This window comes from Pantherophis guttatus, chromosome 5 (genome assembly GCF_059756535.1).
Source record: "Pantherophis guttatus breed Tessera chromosome 5, ASM5975653v1, whole genome shotgun sequence".
Taxonomy (NCBI): domain Eukaryota; kingdom Metazoa; phylum Chordata; class Lepidosauria; order Squamata; family Colubridae; genus Pantherophis; species Pantherophis guttatus.
The window spans coordinates 40263404-40279153 of record NC_142067.1 but is presented as its reverse complement, the minus strand read 5'-3'; the positions used below and the strand labels follow the sequence as shown (position 1 = coordinate 40279153).

General features: G+C 32.9%; 1 protein-coding gene across 4 annotated transcripts in view; it reads right to left on the bottom strand.

Annotated features, from left to right (window-relative positions):
* Positions 1-15750, bottom strand: part of ILDR2 (immunoglobulin like domain containing receptor 2) — a 57192-nt gene that overhangs the window by 39778 nt on the left and 1664 nt on the right. For all 4 annotated transcript variants that reach the window (XM_034414095.2, XM_034414115.2, XM_034414105.3 and 1 more), the window contains 2 exons: positions 10085-10417; positions 6220-6339 (listed from right to left, as the gene is read on the bottom strand). In XM_034414095.2, coding sequence (XP_034269986.2) covers positions 6220-6339; positions 10085-10417 — 453 coding nt within the window. The remainder of the gene's footprint in view (positions 1-6219; positions 6340-10084; positions 10418-15750) is intronic.

Genomic DNA, 15750 nt, shown 5'->3' with positions numbered 1-15750 from the left:
ACAGAATATTATCAAGTATGAAATAAATGGTATGATTGGCTTGAGATTAGGTAAAGTAAATGTGAATAAATGATGGAGAGAAGAAGGTGACAAATGTGTAAAATATTGTAAATGAAGAAAATTAAAAATAAAGGGACAATAAAGATAATGATAATAAAGGATAGGAAAAATGGGGAATGTATATAGTAGAAAGTAAGAGGAACGAAACTGATATGTAAAAAGAAACACATATTGTGTGTTTGTGTTTTGTATGTTGTATTGTGTTGTTGTTGTTGTAAAATCAATCAATAAATAAATAAAAATAAAGTTCTACATACCACGTTCCTAGATATCAAAAGGACCATCTCTTCCAATAAGAATTGGCCTACCCCATGCTTTCCTAGAGGGAGGGGTCTCAATTAGGGTTCCCAATCCACATGAGGTGAAGTGGGTGAGAACCTAACAATTGCCTTTTCTTTATCTCCCAAGTAAAAAATGCTCTAAACATTCTAGGAAGCTACTCAAAACCTGGCTTTTCTGAATATTTGTCTTGTTCAAATTGCAGGTTTTAATAAATCCTAAGTAAACAGAACCTGTCACAACTTCTATATTTTTAATCACTGAGTTTTGTTTGATTACAGCAGAGTACAAATATAAATAAATCTTTCTGCAAAGTTGAATATATAATATTTATATGCATTTATTTACATATTTGAAAAAATATGCAAATACGGCATGTGAATATGACAGGTGCATGTTTGGACTCATTTTCAGTTAGTACTTTGTAAATCCTCTTCTGGTAGAAATAAAGTTTCCAAATGTTTCCTGTGGGTAGTTAGCAGATTACTGTTGCTGTTTAATTCCCCCACTCCACTTCCTTATAGAACCTTTCTACCTTAGAAATAATCTTAGGTCTCCTTGTACATGTTTGAAATATTCCCATAGATTCTCAATAATATCCAAATCTAGGAATTTTAAAGGTCATTCCAAAGCTTTTAGCTTATTTTTTTCACTGATTATAGGACATTAGCTTCTAGGATGTATTGATATTGAATGGAATCCATTCTTCTGACCACCTACACAAGTATTTCCTGTGCCACTTGGTGCCATTAATAGACCCACCCCCATGCTTAACAGGATGTTCTCTTCTTTAAATGCTTCATCCTTTTTTTCTCCAAATATATCTTTTGTGATCATGGTGAAATAATTCTGTTTCTGTTTCATCTCTCCAAAAAACATTGTTCCCAATTGTTTCAGGCTTATCAAGGTTTCTCCCCCCCCCCCCCCATGCTTTAGATAATACTTTTCTGATGAAGATTTCTTTCCGACAACTTTCTGATGAAGATCATTGAGATATAAACAATGCTTTACTGTGAACCTATGGACAACTCTTCAGTATCAGCTAATCTTTTCAACAAGCTATTTGTGTTTATCTTTTTCAGATCTGGGAAATTTGGGTATAGTTCTAGGAGATTTTTTTTTTCTTGGTTCTCAAGCTAATGTTGAGTATTTCAGCAAGATAATAATCCTTAATATCGCCAACTAAGTATCAGGTACTTAGAGAAAGAAAAAAAGGTTTTTGAATGTATAATAAATTGTTCTAAAAATTGGCCTGCAGCTATATGTGATTGACCACAGTGACATCCCCAGGCAGCTTGTTGTGAAATTAATCTTCTCAAAAGAACATTTCTGCACTGAGTATTGGAAAAGAGGCTGGCAGCTATTTCCAAGGAGAACCGAACTGCCAGCTGCTAATCTATGATTCAGAATACCAATAGACTGAATCCCAAACGTCAGTATCCCATGCATTTCAAAGACAACATCTGTTTTAGTTACTGCAAATCACGCTACTGGAAGCCTTTCAGCAAAATAACAAAATCAGAATAATTTATGTAGACTGTCATAGCTTAAGTAACCTACTCATGAAGAGTTTTCTGTTTTCCATTTCACATTATATAGTATAACATGTAATTTTATGCTGAATATTTAAAACTGACAGGATTTAAAATACATTTCCACCATGAGTATATATGTATACATACATACATACAATTAACTCATGATTAATTATTACATCATTCCTTCTAAAATATATCAATAGAAGTATCGCCAGTTTCTTGCTATGGATGTAAGAGATTATAGTTCCCTCAATTCACCAAACCACATACATTCTGCAAAGATAGGACTTGTTTATCTTCTAAACATTATGCCAGTTACTATAAGAGAAAAAAAATTAAGTTTTCTACCTGTTTTACTGACTTTTCTATGAATCTTACAGTTCAGAAATCATGTTGTTTCACTATCTTAGGCAGTTAGTAATATTTTTAAATACAATATAAGCAACTGAAACTTTCAGGGTAATAAATTATAAAAATTAATAATCACTCCAGTTCATAAGAATGCTTCTCCTGATGAGACATTAGCTGCAATGAAATTACATTGCAGCAAATGTGTATTGCATTGTGATAGGTGGTTAAATGGACAACTGTTCAAATCATGTTATCTACTGTTCTAGAATTTCTCTGAATATTACTTGTATTATAATACAAGAAATTTTATATTTGTAATTCATTTTTATAATGCAGTGCTTTAATTCAAAAGCATCTAGTAACAAATATTACATTTATATATCTCTTATTGAAGTTTTCTATAAAGATCATATATATTACTTATTCAAAAATAAAGTTTATTTCTCTCATTTGTGCCAGATGTATCAAAATATTCTTTTTTAAATCAGAAACTGTTGCACAGTCTGTTGGCAACACAATGATTACTTATAGGTAGTTCTCAACTTACAACAATTCATTTAGTGACCATTTGAAATTACAATGGCACTGCAAAAAGTGACTTATTACCGTTTATCACACTTATGACTGTTGCAGCATCTCCATGGTCACATGATCAAAATTCAGATGCCTGGCAACTGACTGATATTTATGAGAATTGCAGTGTCCAGGAGTCATGTGATCAACCTTTGTGACCATCTGATAAGCAAAATCAATGGAAAAGCCACATTCATTTAACAACCATGTGACTAACTTAAAACTTAACAACTGTGACAAAGCAAGGTTGTAAAATGGAACAAAATTAATTTCACAAATGTCTCACCAAAAGAGATTTTGGGCTTAATTATAGTCATAAATTGGGGACTATTTGTATTTGGTATTGTGTCTCACTGAGCAATCATGGTATCACATAACTTTAAATCATTAATGTCACAGTTTCTCAAAAAAGCAAATACCAATATTTGTAGTTATTTAAATTGTGAAGACAAAATGTATACCCATTTAGAAAAAGACTAAATCTTCCAATAATCTTTATTCTATTTAAATAAATGTTTTCTAATTTTTTGCAAGAAATCTTATTCTGCAAGAATCAAACTGAAACATTTGCATGAACAATTTTTACTGTTTTGACTCCTACATTTTTTAAAATATGAAAGCAAATGAAGTGCAAATGACCATTTTAAAATACTTATTTTTACCAATACAAACTAGAAAAGAACTAAATCACTGTATATTTGGTTACTACTGTGATTGTAGTACTTCAAAACATCTGTTTATTATCCAGTGACATATACCAGGTGATTTTGAAGAGTTTCTCTTAAAGCATCAAAACATTTTTTTTTCACTTTATTCCAGAGAGAAACAAAGCCTTAGGATGTTTCAGGATTTATAGGAAGCTTTAATCCTTTTGTACATATAACAAAAAACAATAACCTTTCAAGGTAATTATCTCAGAATTTCAATATACTATTTATATCCAGCTTTTTCTTGCAATTCATTAATATTTGGTTGAGTCTAAATATTCAAAGAAGTTCCAAAAATTCAATAATTAGTAATTTCTTAGTGTTTGGTTTTTCTTTATTTTCTAGATTGTGTTGCAGAGAAAAGAAATACTAAGAAGAAAATATTGCTATATGATTCTCCATATGCTATAAAACTCGTCATGGCCTTTAAATGATAAAAACACTGCATCGTAGGGCAACATTTTTGAACTCAGGAATGTATCCAAAATCCAAAAACCCATGGCTCCTGGAGGAATGAAATTTGGGGAAGTTGTGGCTGTTTCAGGGCTGCTGGGCTTGACATGCAATCACCCAACTGTAATTTATTTATAATCTTTATCTTCATATTGACTGTTTTCATTTATTTGCTTTTACTATTTGTAAAACATATAGCATTTGTTACCAGCTATTTAAAAAAACACAAGCTTTTGGAAGTTCAGCAAAAACACATTGGTTATTATTTTTTCATGAATTATAGAAAGAGTGGAAGGAAAAAAATCTGCTTTTGTCACGAAATTAAAGGGCTTTCCCAGTGAACAGAAAATCTTCTTTCAATCCTGTGGAAGGACAGCCTTGCAGTGACCAGCATGACCTGAAGATTGCACCACACCTGGACTCCAATTATAAAAGGAAAAGCTGCAAGCTCCAGTGTGTGGGTGTGTAAGTGCATTTGGAAAAAGATTTGTGTGGGAAGAGAAGGAATGAATTTTCAGCTGACGGAGTGGAGCCATCAGCTTTAAAAGGCAACTGATGATAGAGGAGGAGCAAACTTGGACTTCAGAAACCAGCAGCAGACAAATTGAAAGGAGAAGCACAGCCCAAAAGCTTCACTGCTCCAGCAGAAATGCTGAAAAACTTCAGCCAGCTGGCTGCTTGTAAAATACCTTCTTTTTCTCACTGCCAGCATAGACTGAGAGACTGCCAAGTCAATCCTTCAGCAGCAGTTTAGAACAACAGCTGACAGCAAAAGAAGCCAATTTGAAAGTGGTTAAATGGTGGCTAGAGATTTTGACTTAAACTCAAGCAATAAAAGACAATAGAATTGTTATAAGGTGTTTAGGAATAAGATATAGACAATATAAATATAGGATAATATATCAAAGATCAGTAATAAGTGTCAAGGTACAAATTAAGAAAATAAGTTTATTAAATTTTATATTTACCATTTCTCAAAAGAATTTATTTAAACTGATGTATACCGTGGCTGATTAGTAATGGGCAGAACCAGTAGCTGGCCTGTAAAATCTATCAATCTGCATTCAGGAACAAATCAAGCACCATCACACTTGGATACACATATTTCACACAGTATCATCTGGTCTTCTGGTGTTATTTATATAGCAAGGTTCAATTCTAGCTTGGAAAATAAAACATATCCGATACTGGGCCAATACATTTATACTGTCTCCAAATTTTCGGAAGTATTTGTTCTGCCTTGATTAGAACATTTTTCTTGCACAACCCTTTATATGTTGGAATAGTTAGTTATCTTTTAAAACAATGATTCAAGTATTTTGAGGGCCATACAAAATTTGCTATATTTTAAATTTTGTATCTGAACATTAAAATATACATTTCTTCTGGCATTCTTTTAATTTGGTCATCTAGTGTTTATTTTATTTTTTTTTAAATCTACTTTTATGTGCCAGTTATTACAGTAGTGGTCAAAATTATGGAAACCTTCGGGAAAAGTGTATTTTATAAAACTAACTAATAACATCACTTTTCTTTTGGATTAGTACCATAAAATTATATATTAATAGAAAGATAATTTAATCAAGAATGTAATGCACTAACTTTTATGAAGATTTGCTATTAGAATAGCAGAATACAGTATAAACACTTAGAAAAAAATGAAATATACAAAAATTATTACCATAGAAAAAATGAGATATACAAAAATTATAATGTCAGTTAATACTTAGTTGGATAACCTTTAGCACGAATTACGGCCTTACAACGTCTTCCTCTGGAGTAAACCAAGTCTTTTAGTTCTGGAGCTGTTATAATGTGAAACCAAGATTGAGTGATTGCTTCTATTAACTGGGTCTTATTGCTGGGTCGCTTCTGACTAACAAGTTTCTTTAGTCGGCTCCATAGCTTTTCAATTGGGTAAGGTCTGGGCTATTCCCAGGCCATTCCAAAAGTGGAATCTTGAAATGCTAAAAAAAAAGTGGGGTTTTAGCCATCAAACCACAAAAATACATTTTTCCCAAAAGGTTTCCACAATTTTGGCCACTATTTGTACACTAAAATAGTGTTAAATTATTTCAAAGTGACTGTGAAACAATATTGCTGGCCTGATCTTACATCAGTCTTATTCTGGAACAAAAAACAATGCAAAGTGCAGAACCCATGAATGAGGCTCATGCAAATTTACAAGAATTATTGTTCTTAATATTTATTGAATAAATATGCATTTATATACGATATAAGTAGGAAAGAAAACTCACCCAAAACAAGTAGCTCCACTGATTCCTCATTCTTGCCTTCTACATCATCAGGTGTGATGACAAGGCAGTAATACAATCCACTGTCTCCCCACATCAATTTTCCAATGTGGAGGTCTGCATCTAACAAAAAATATAAAACAAGCAAGAATTAATTGACATTAATTTTTCTTATCTGGAGTGATGAAATTTAATAATTAAAAATGCTACCTGAAAAATTAAGGACTCTTCAGAGAACAAGGGAATTACAGTAAGTTTTTTTGAACCTGTGACTGTCAACACATTTTTTTTATTATTATTATTTGGCTTCACAAGAACCTTTAGGCTGATATCATTATTGCATAACCGCGGTGGCGCGGTGGTTAGAATGAAGTACTACAGGCTAATTCACTGCTTACTCCAGGAGTTCGATTCTGAACGGCTCAAGGTTGACTCAACCTTCCATCCTTCTGAGGTGAGTAAAATGAGGAGCCAGATTGTTGGGGGCAATGTGCTGACTCTGTAAACTGCTTAGAGAGGGCTGTAAAGCACTATGAAGCAGTATATAAGTCTAAGTGCTATTGTTATTTCTATTATTAAATAGTCAATTCTAATTGTTCACAATCATTTTAGCAAGAAGTTATTAATGAGGAGGATTAATGTGGGGTTTTATCTAATGGAAAAAGTAAATGGCAATGTTAGAAATGTTTTGACATATTGGAATATTTGAAACAACATAATGAAAAACAAGCTGCATTGATTTTCTTAGGTGTAGAGAAGGCCCTTGACAATTTGAGTTGGGCTTTCTTTCAAGTTTTTGGAAGATAAAGAATTTTGGAGAGAACTTTATAAAATAAGAAAGATTGATTTCTTTCTTATAGAGAGCTCCATTGCAACTTTAAACTGTTGCTAAACAACCAATCACTAAGTGAAGACTACCATTCAGAAAGAGAACTTCTGCATGTTGTATCCTTAGAGGTACATTTATAATTGTACTTATAACTTGCTAGATAGTATTTTTTTTTCTATTTTTATTTTACTTTTTACCCCTTTCTCATGCTTTTAGGTTTCTTTTTGATTTCTTACACTGTGTTAAGACACAAATATCATCTATCAGATGTAACTCAGTGGTAATATTTATAGCTGCAACACTTATAGCTAACAACATTTTTGTACCGTAGCATTTTCAGCTTCTGAGACCCCAAAATACTAGAACTGATTAAATCCTTTAAAATTAAAAAAACTACAATTAGTTTTTTTAGATGTTTGTTATCAATAAATCAATATGATATATAGATGTTAAAAGATGAGTGGAGTAAAGAATTACAAGTTTATTTTTTAAACTCTTTTATAAAATGATACAAATGTTTAAATGATTTTGCTAAAACACAAGGATTTACTTTATTACATTGCGTCAGGAAATACATGAACAGCTTGAGATTAACAGTACAGATAGTCCTTGATTTACAATCACAACTGATTTACAACTTTTCTTGCCACATTTGTTAAGTGAATCACTGCAGTTGTTAAATTAGTAACACAGTTGTTAAATGAATCTGGCTTTCCCACCGACTTTGCTTGTCAAAAGATCACAAAATATAGTCACATGAGCCTGGGCATTGCAACCATCATAAATATGAAGTAGCTGTCAAGCATCTGAATGTAAATCATGTGACTATGAGGATGCTGCAAGAGTCATAAGTGTGAAAAGTGGTCATAAGTCAATTTTTTCAGTGACTTTGAACCGTCATTAAACAAACTGTTATAAGTTGAGGACTACCTGTATGAAAAGAAATATGATTTTCCAAATCATATTAATTTCAGATAAAAATTAGGCAGAAACTACAGGGGAAAATAAGTAACAGTAATTTTTGCACCAGAAATTTGAATTAGACTATCTAGATCTGATGCTTTTCAATACTAGATTTTTGAAAAAAAAATCTTTATTCAAAGTAATTACAAGCTCAACCCATGGAGGTCTGCTAAATATTACAAGACTGGAATTTTCCAACCCTAAAATCTCATACTGAAAATTATTCCACAGTCAGAACAGCCTGTTTCAGGGTGGGACACTTCTAGTAAGATTGGAACAGTTTGTTCCAATATAGAAATACTTTGGTAAGAGTAAATGAAACATTTCCTGAGTGATGGTGTGTGTGTATGCGTGTGGTGTTTACAGGGTGAGGACATTTCAACCTTTAACACACAAAGGGTTGTGCTATAACAACATGAAATTACAGAATAAGAGCATTACTGTACTATTATCAGATCAGAAAACAAAGTGACTTAATTTAAAACATTTTATAAACCTAGGAAAGGACAATTATTGGCAACAATAGTGCCTCCTTCAGAAAGCATTCAAAGTCTGAGCAGTACCCAAACAAACTGATTTCTTTCAGCATGCATAATGAAATCTTACACTGAGGGATCTCCTCCGAAAATCTTAATGCAATGAAGGACAGAATGAAGGGAAGTGAGTTTTAAGGTTATTTCTTTGCCAAATCATTTAGAAATTTAAAGGAGAAAAATCAGCATAACCAAGTGGGGCTAGTAACAAAAAGGAAGCCAATAAATCTTTAAGGATTATAAAACATGGCTCTATCTAGATAAATTACACAAAATTGTAGGTGGTGAATTCTGCGTGAGAGGATGCTTTAAACCACTTCTAAGGGTATATAATTCCATTATATTAATAGCCAAAATTTACTAAAGGATGCCTATGCCCAGGGTAAAGTATATAATAATATTGACTCAATGAAACAACTTTTCATTTTTTAATTTTCAATTGCATGATAGTAAAGCTGTTTAGCTGTTAAAACTAGTAAAGCTGTTTTCTATTCAGGAAAGAAATTAACTATTTTTATATCATTCTTGTCAATGATAACAGCCACAATTCTGTCATGCTGTCCCCAAAGATTTGCCTAGTATCTATTGTGTTTACTTTTTGATGAGTAAAATATCTGTTTTCATTTTATAATGTTTTAAAGAATGTTGATACTTGTTACAACATTTCTTAGAATATAGTTACATTGCCATCATTTGCAACTGTCCTGTTCATTTTAATGTTTTTTAAATTTGTAGATACCTTTAAAGAGCCTTGGTAGTACAGTGGTTTAATGCACCCTGTTATTAACACAGCTGCCTGCAATTTCTGCAGGTTCGAATCTTACCAGGCTCAAGGTCGACTCAGCCTTCCATCCTTTCTAAGGTAGGTTAAATGAGGACCCAGTTTGTGGGGGCAATAAGCTGACTTTGTATAAATATACAAAAGTATGAAGGCTATTGCTTAACGCATTGTAAGCCGCCCTGAGTCTCCGGAGAAGGGCGGCATATAAATCAAATTATAAAAAAAATAATAATAATATAAACTTACAGGATAGATGAAGAGTGCTATTAAATATTTATAATAAACTATAATTAAAATGTTATACTTTGGTCTAAAAATAAAATATAATTTTTATTTATTCATTTGTATCTGCCTTTATTATTTTTACAAATAAGGAAGTGAACATATCCAACACACCTTCCTCTACTTGTTTTCCTCACAACAACCCTGTGAGCTGGACTGAACTGAGAAAGAGTGATTGACCCAAAATCACCCAGCTGATTTTCATGGCTAAGGCATGATATATAAGATACGAACTCATATCTTCTGCTTTCTAGCCTGATTCCTTAACCACTAAACCAAACTGGCTTTCATTTTATAAGCTACTGGTTTTGTATTCTATTCATTTTATATGCTACTATTCATAGTATACTGTACTGTTCATAACATGATGTACTGTACTATTCATAACATAATATACTATTATCTCATTTTATATGCTACTATTCATAATAGCCAAAGAAAAACTTCAGTCATAATAAAATGATAAGCAGATTGAATTACCATGGAGAATGGAGATATCTCTTCCTTTGTAGAACTCTCCCATCGTGACCACCGAGCCCTGTTTGGATGCCACAATGCGAACTGTTCTCCTGCTATCCACACAGTCCAAGTACGGATCCCATTCCAAGTTCCTCTTGTTTATTGCTTGGATCCCTGCAGAGACAACTCCCAGAGCTTCTCCCATGCGATCTTGGCAATAGGATTTGAATTTCCATTGCACCACCGCTGGTTGTGTGGAAGAAGTTGAAAAGTGGCATCGAAGCACAATTGGTTGAAAGAGCATTGCTACCTGTTTCTTGTCAGGCACCATAACATGCACTGTTTCAGTCACAGCTACAAAGCAAAATCATAAATGTTACCAACTTGTAAGGTATATATCATCTATTCAGTATGCGCATTCCCGAAAGATAAATGAGAGATGGCTGCTTTCTAAGATTTATCATCTAGCTGTGACGTTAGAAGAAACTCTGCCAAAAGAACATGGATAGCAAGATGAGAGAATTTTAATGCTAGAAAATGGTAAGTTGCTGTTTTATCTACCATAAATAACAGTGGCTTATCAAGTCATATTTATGACTTAGATTTGCTATCCAGTTAATCAGATGACATTTAATTTGAAGCAAAAGGTATCTAACCTTAATTCTGAGTTGCTTCAAACAAATCACTAAGCTTCATTAATTTTAAGCTACTTATCAACAATCGGTAGTCACAATGGCTACATGTTACTTCAAATATTAAAGGCACTATGTTGGCAAAATCCATAAATTATGAATAGGTGACACTTTATGGCAACTATGTTGATGTATTACTTTTGAACTTTCAATAGACATCCATTTAGTCACTACATCAGTATCAGAGTATTAAAAAATGTTTGTATCACAAAAGTTGAATTTCAGGCATTTGTTTTCAGCTTTACTTACATTTTATTTATTTCCAAACTTTCCTTTTCAAACTGATAAAGAAACCATAAAAGAAATATACAAACAGATCACAGCAGCATGGCTGTGGGGAGGAGACATTTGACAGATGCCATAGGCAGGTTGATAGATAAACTCTCTTCTCATTGTGCTAAGATTCAAATAAACATTTGAAATAAGTAATAATACCAGGAAAATTTAGAATTCAACTAAAAGGAAAGACACCAGTGTCAAGAGAATTCAAAATATGTCTCATTAGCACTTAAAAAGAAGTAGGTAACCTAAATATACTGCAATTTGACTGAAATGAACTGCTGTTGCCAGAATTATAATGTAAGCAGGGCCAAACAAAATTGGCTTACTCTAAAACATCTTGAATATTTTATAGAAAAAAAGATAAAAGATATAGAAAAAAATAAAAGATAAAAATAAAATTCTGAATACAATCTAGATTATGTGGCTTATTTTACAGGAGATTTATACATACTACAATACGGTTGTTACTTCACATCTCTGTAAAAAACTGTTTTTTAATTGCAGAATTAAATTGCAGAATCCTGAGGGTAATACTGTACATAAAAAGTTATTTTGAAAAAAAAAAAGTGCCTCAAAATGCAAAACGGAAATGATCACAATTGAAAGAAACAGCAGCAGTGTCATCAAAAAAGAACACAAAAAGAAAAAAAAGGAAAGAATAGATCTCAATTGCTTATTTTCAATTGCTATTATAGGATATGATGCTGTTTGTGACGCTGGGCTGTATGGACAAGGTATTCTGATTGTGTACTATCCACTTTTCTGTACCCTTTTTGTTTATTCTTGGGCCTTATTTTCTGGCTCGTGCTAAAAATTAACTGGATTATAATACTAAATTCTTCCATTTTCAATCCTTGGGATAGAGTTTGACCCAAGTTCATGAATTTGTAGCATAGCAATTTTGTGTTTATTTCAGATAAACTTTGGCCTTGTACATGAAAGTAGTCATACATGAGATCTAGTTTTCACCTCTTACTAATTGTATGATGATTTGAAAACTAATTATTTGGCTGTTAGTCTTTTGCTGTGGACAAATAATTTCCTGATTTACCTAACGTTAGTTGATACCTCAAATTCCTGAAGGACATGAGCACTGTTAAAGAGATCTGTCCAAGATATAGTACCTTATAGATTTGAAGGATTGCAGCAGACAGTTGGGACTTTTTCTAGGAATCTGATAGGCAATTTTGCTGAGCACCAAGTTCAGTCCAGAATGTGGAAATGATAAAGAGCATTTGATGATGATGTGCCTAAGCAGCCTTTTATTTGCTTATTCTGAGATGCCAAGAAGCTCTGAGAAATAAATTGTTTCCTGATGGAAATTTAACTAAACAAACTCATATTCAAGGGTAACCTCGGGACCAAGTGTTAAAATATTCTTACTTCTTTGCATTTACCGCATTGTAAACACTGCATCAACAGTCTTATTTAGGTTAATCCACTCCTTTTGGAGGGAAAGTATCAGCAAATATTGCCTACAGGTTTCTATGAGAATTTTAGATAAGATTTCATTGATATTTTTTTAAAAAATACTGATTCCACAGTAATAATTCATCATAAGAGAACAATTCTGAAAAATGAAGAGACTAGAGAAGAAGTAACTGAAATTAAAAGTCAACAGGGCAAAATCTATCCATAGAGATTATTTAAAACCACGCTAATTGAGACTCAAATGAATTATTAAAAAGTGATCCAAGTTCAGAATAGAGCAGCAACATTCTCTAGTACTGTCTAAAAAACATTTAATTTAAATTAATAAATTTAAAAATAAATAAATACATTTAATAAAATAAATTAAAATAAAATTTGATTGCAGAGAAATTAAATGAATTCTTTGTATTTCTTACGGATATATAGAATACATACACAAACCATTACCAATTTTCTCTGGGAAGAATCAAAGTAACTAAAGCAGGCTGTGATAATAAGTATATTCTGCGACATCATAAGAAACCACATAACTATTAATCATTGGATCATGATGGCAGTCACCGTCTTTAAAGAACTGAATAGAGTTTTTCACCTCTGAACATAAATATGTAACTTATTCTTTGAATACCACATTGATAGAAGTGATTCTGTTGAAATTGTACTCTCGGACTTTCAAAGAGTTTCTGACTAAATTCTTCATCAAAGACTCTGAGTAATCTTAGCCACCATGGAATAACATCATCTGCCCTTTTATGGATTGCTAATTGGTTAAAAAAAAGCAAAGAGAAGAAAAAATGGGCAATTTTCTCAAAAGAAAGAAATGAAATGAAATGAAGAAGCATTTATATTTGGGCTAATTCTTTTTCATTTGTTTAAGAATTAGGAGTAAATTAGAAATAAGAAGTGAAACTGATCAAGTTTGCAGTTAATACCAAATCATGTAGTGGTGAAAAACAAAAATTGAGAAACGTTTTAAGCTGGGTGCATGATCAGCCAAGTGGCAAATGATTATCAATTTAAATAAATACAAAGTGATACACAAGGAAGATGGAAAAGAAACAACTTCACATATACCTCATGGTGTATCTAAGCCCGTGATGGTGAACCTATGGCACAAGTGCCCAAAGTGGCACGCGAAGCCATGTCGCCCGGCACGTGCAGCCTTGTCTGTTTGTCTTCCGGGTTTCAGGTGCGCATGCACTCGCGACAATCAGCTGTCCTTCCCTTATGTGAAGTTGCCGAAAACCGGTGTGCGCATGCATGCCAGTTAGCTGATTGTTGGGTGCGCATGTGCACCAGAACCTAGAAGTTCGGCTATTCTGGAGCGTGATCCCTTATCACGTGTGAAAGTACCAAAAACTGGCCAGCGCACATGTGCGCTAGAACTTGAAAGTTCAGCTTTTCCGGAGTGTGGCCCTGACAAGCGCATGTTTCCATGTGACCTTTTCGGCACTCGGTGCTGAAAAGGTTCACCATCATTGGTCTAAGCTGTCTATAACTAACAGGAAATGGACCTTAATGTCATAGTGGATACTCCATGAAGATGTCAACTTATCTGGAGTTATGAGAAAAGACAAATCCATGCTATGGAATCATTAGGAATGAGATGGGAAATGAAATTATCAGCATTATAATGTGTTTATATTTTAATCTATATTCATCTATATTTCCAATACTGAGTTCAGTTCTTGTCACTATATTTGAAAAGGGATATAGAACAACTATGACAAAGGAAACTAAAGTCATCAAGGCTCAAACAAGAAAAGAGTCAAATATTTGGCACAATTTAGCACAGAAAAAGTGCAAACCATACGACTGAGTTATACAAAATTGTGCATGGAGAAACTGAACAGGGATAATTTTCTCCTGTCTCAAAGGACTAATACTAGCATTCTTCAAATAAGGGGAATGGAAGGAGATTTGAAATAGAAAAAAAATAATTGTTGACTTGATTTATAACTACCCTATGGAATCTTATGATCAGCAACCCTCAATTGAAGAACACCCAGAAACGATAGCTTATTCAGAATATGGCAACACAAGCAGTTATGACCACACTTTAGTGCATTCATGTTACACTATTAATGCATGAATTGTACTGGCTGACACTGGGCTTCCAAGTACAAATCAAGGTGATGGTAGTTGTCTATGAAGTTCTTCCTGGCATACTGTATGGTTATTTGTGGAATCATTGGTCTCCAGTTGTCTCTGCCTCCCATATACAACCCAGCAAGGCTAACACATATCAAGTTCCATCAATTAAACAATGTCTTCTCTGTCATAGACCCTTCCCTGTGGAACAATCCTCCCATCCCACAGATAAAATTAATTATCTCTATTTTGCCAGCCCTTAAGAATACCCTGAAGACATGTTTCTTCTCTCAGGTGCTAGTCCAGAAAATTAGATGAATGTGCTGTATGAGTCGTCTGTCTGATCCTATTCCACAGTATATTTTACCTTATTATGTTTTATTATTTTACCATTTTGTTTTAGGATAATTTTAACCCTTACGTTTTGTTAACTAAGTTGACAAAATCACTTTATGGAGTGAGATAGGCAGCATATAATTTTAATTAATAGTGGAGGACAATATAAATTGAGGAAATAAATAATGAATGAATGGTAGACCTTTACGAGACCTAACTGCCTATCCTATTTTTTTCTTCATTTATTCAGAGATACTATCAACAGTAATCTTTTTCAGATTACTTTTATCCTAAAAATCCTTGGTTCATATATGTTCTTGTATCCTATATGTACTTCCATAAACCCAAAACCATTTATATAACTTCAATATTGCAGTACTGGCAACTTCCCAGGATAATATTTTTCCACCACTCCTAGTAGAAATGACTAGATGACATTCTGCTCATAGAAGTGTCAATCTTATAGAGAACCTGAAGATTTCTTTTTCCCTTATTCAGGAACAGAATTACCTCAGGGCATCTTCAGGCATCATTTTTATATAGGTATGATTTCTTAAAGTAATTCTGTTAAATTGTATACATTGCTGTGTAAACGTAATGAGATTATTTTACATACAGTGAAAGTCAATGTATACTGCTATGTATATAATATTATACAGTAACACATTTGATAAAAGCAAAGATAGATGGCATGTTTTCTGAGGGAGTCTTGAACACTAACAAGAAAAGTAGCAGTTTTATAAGAAAATAATACTTTCAAACAATAAAAAAGAGTCAGAATCAATTAATAAGGGCATATTACACAATGCTGGAGTAGCTTACTCTTTTTTTAGGATTACCCTCATGTACTTTATG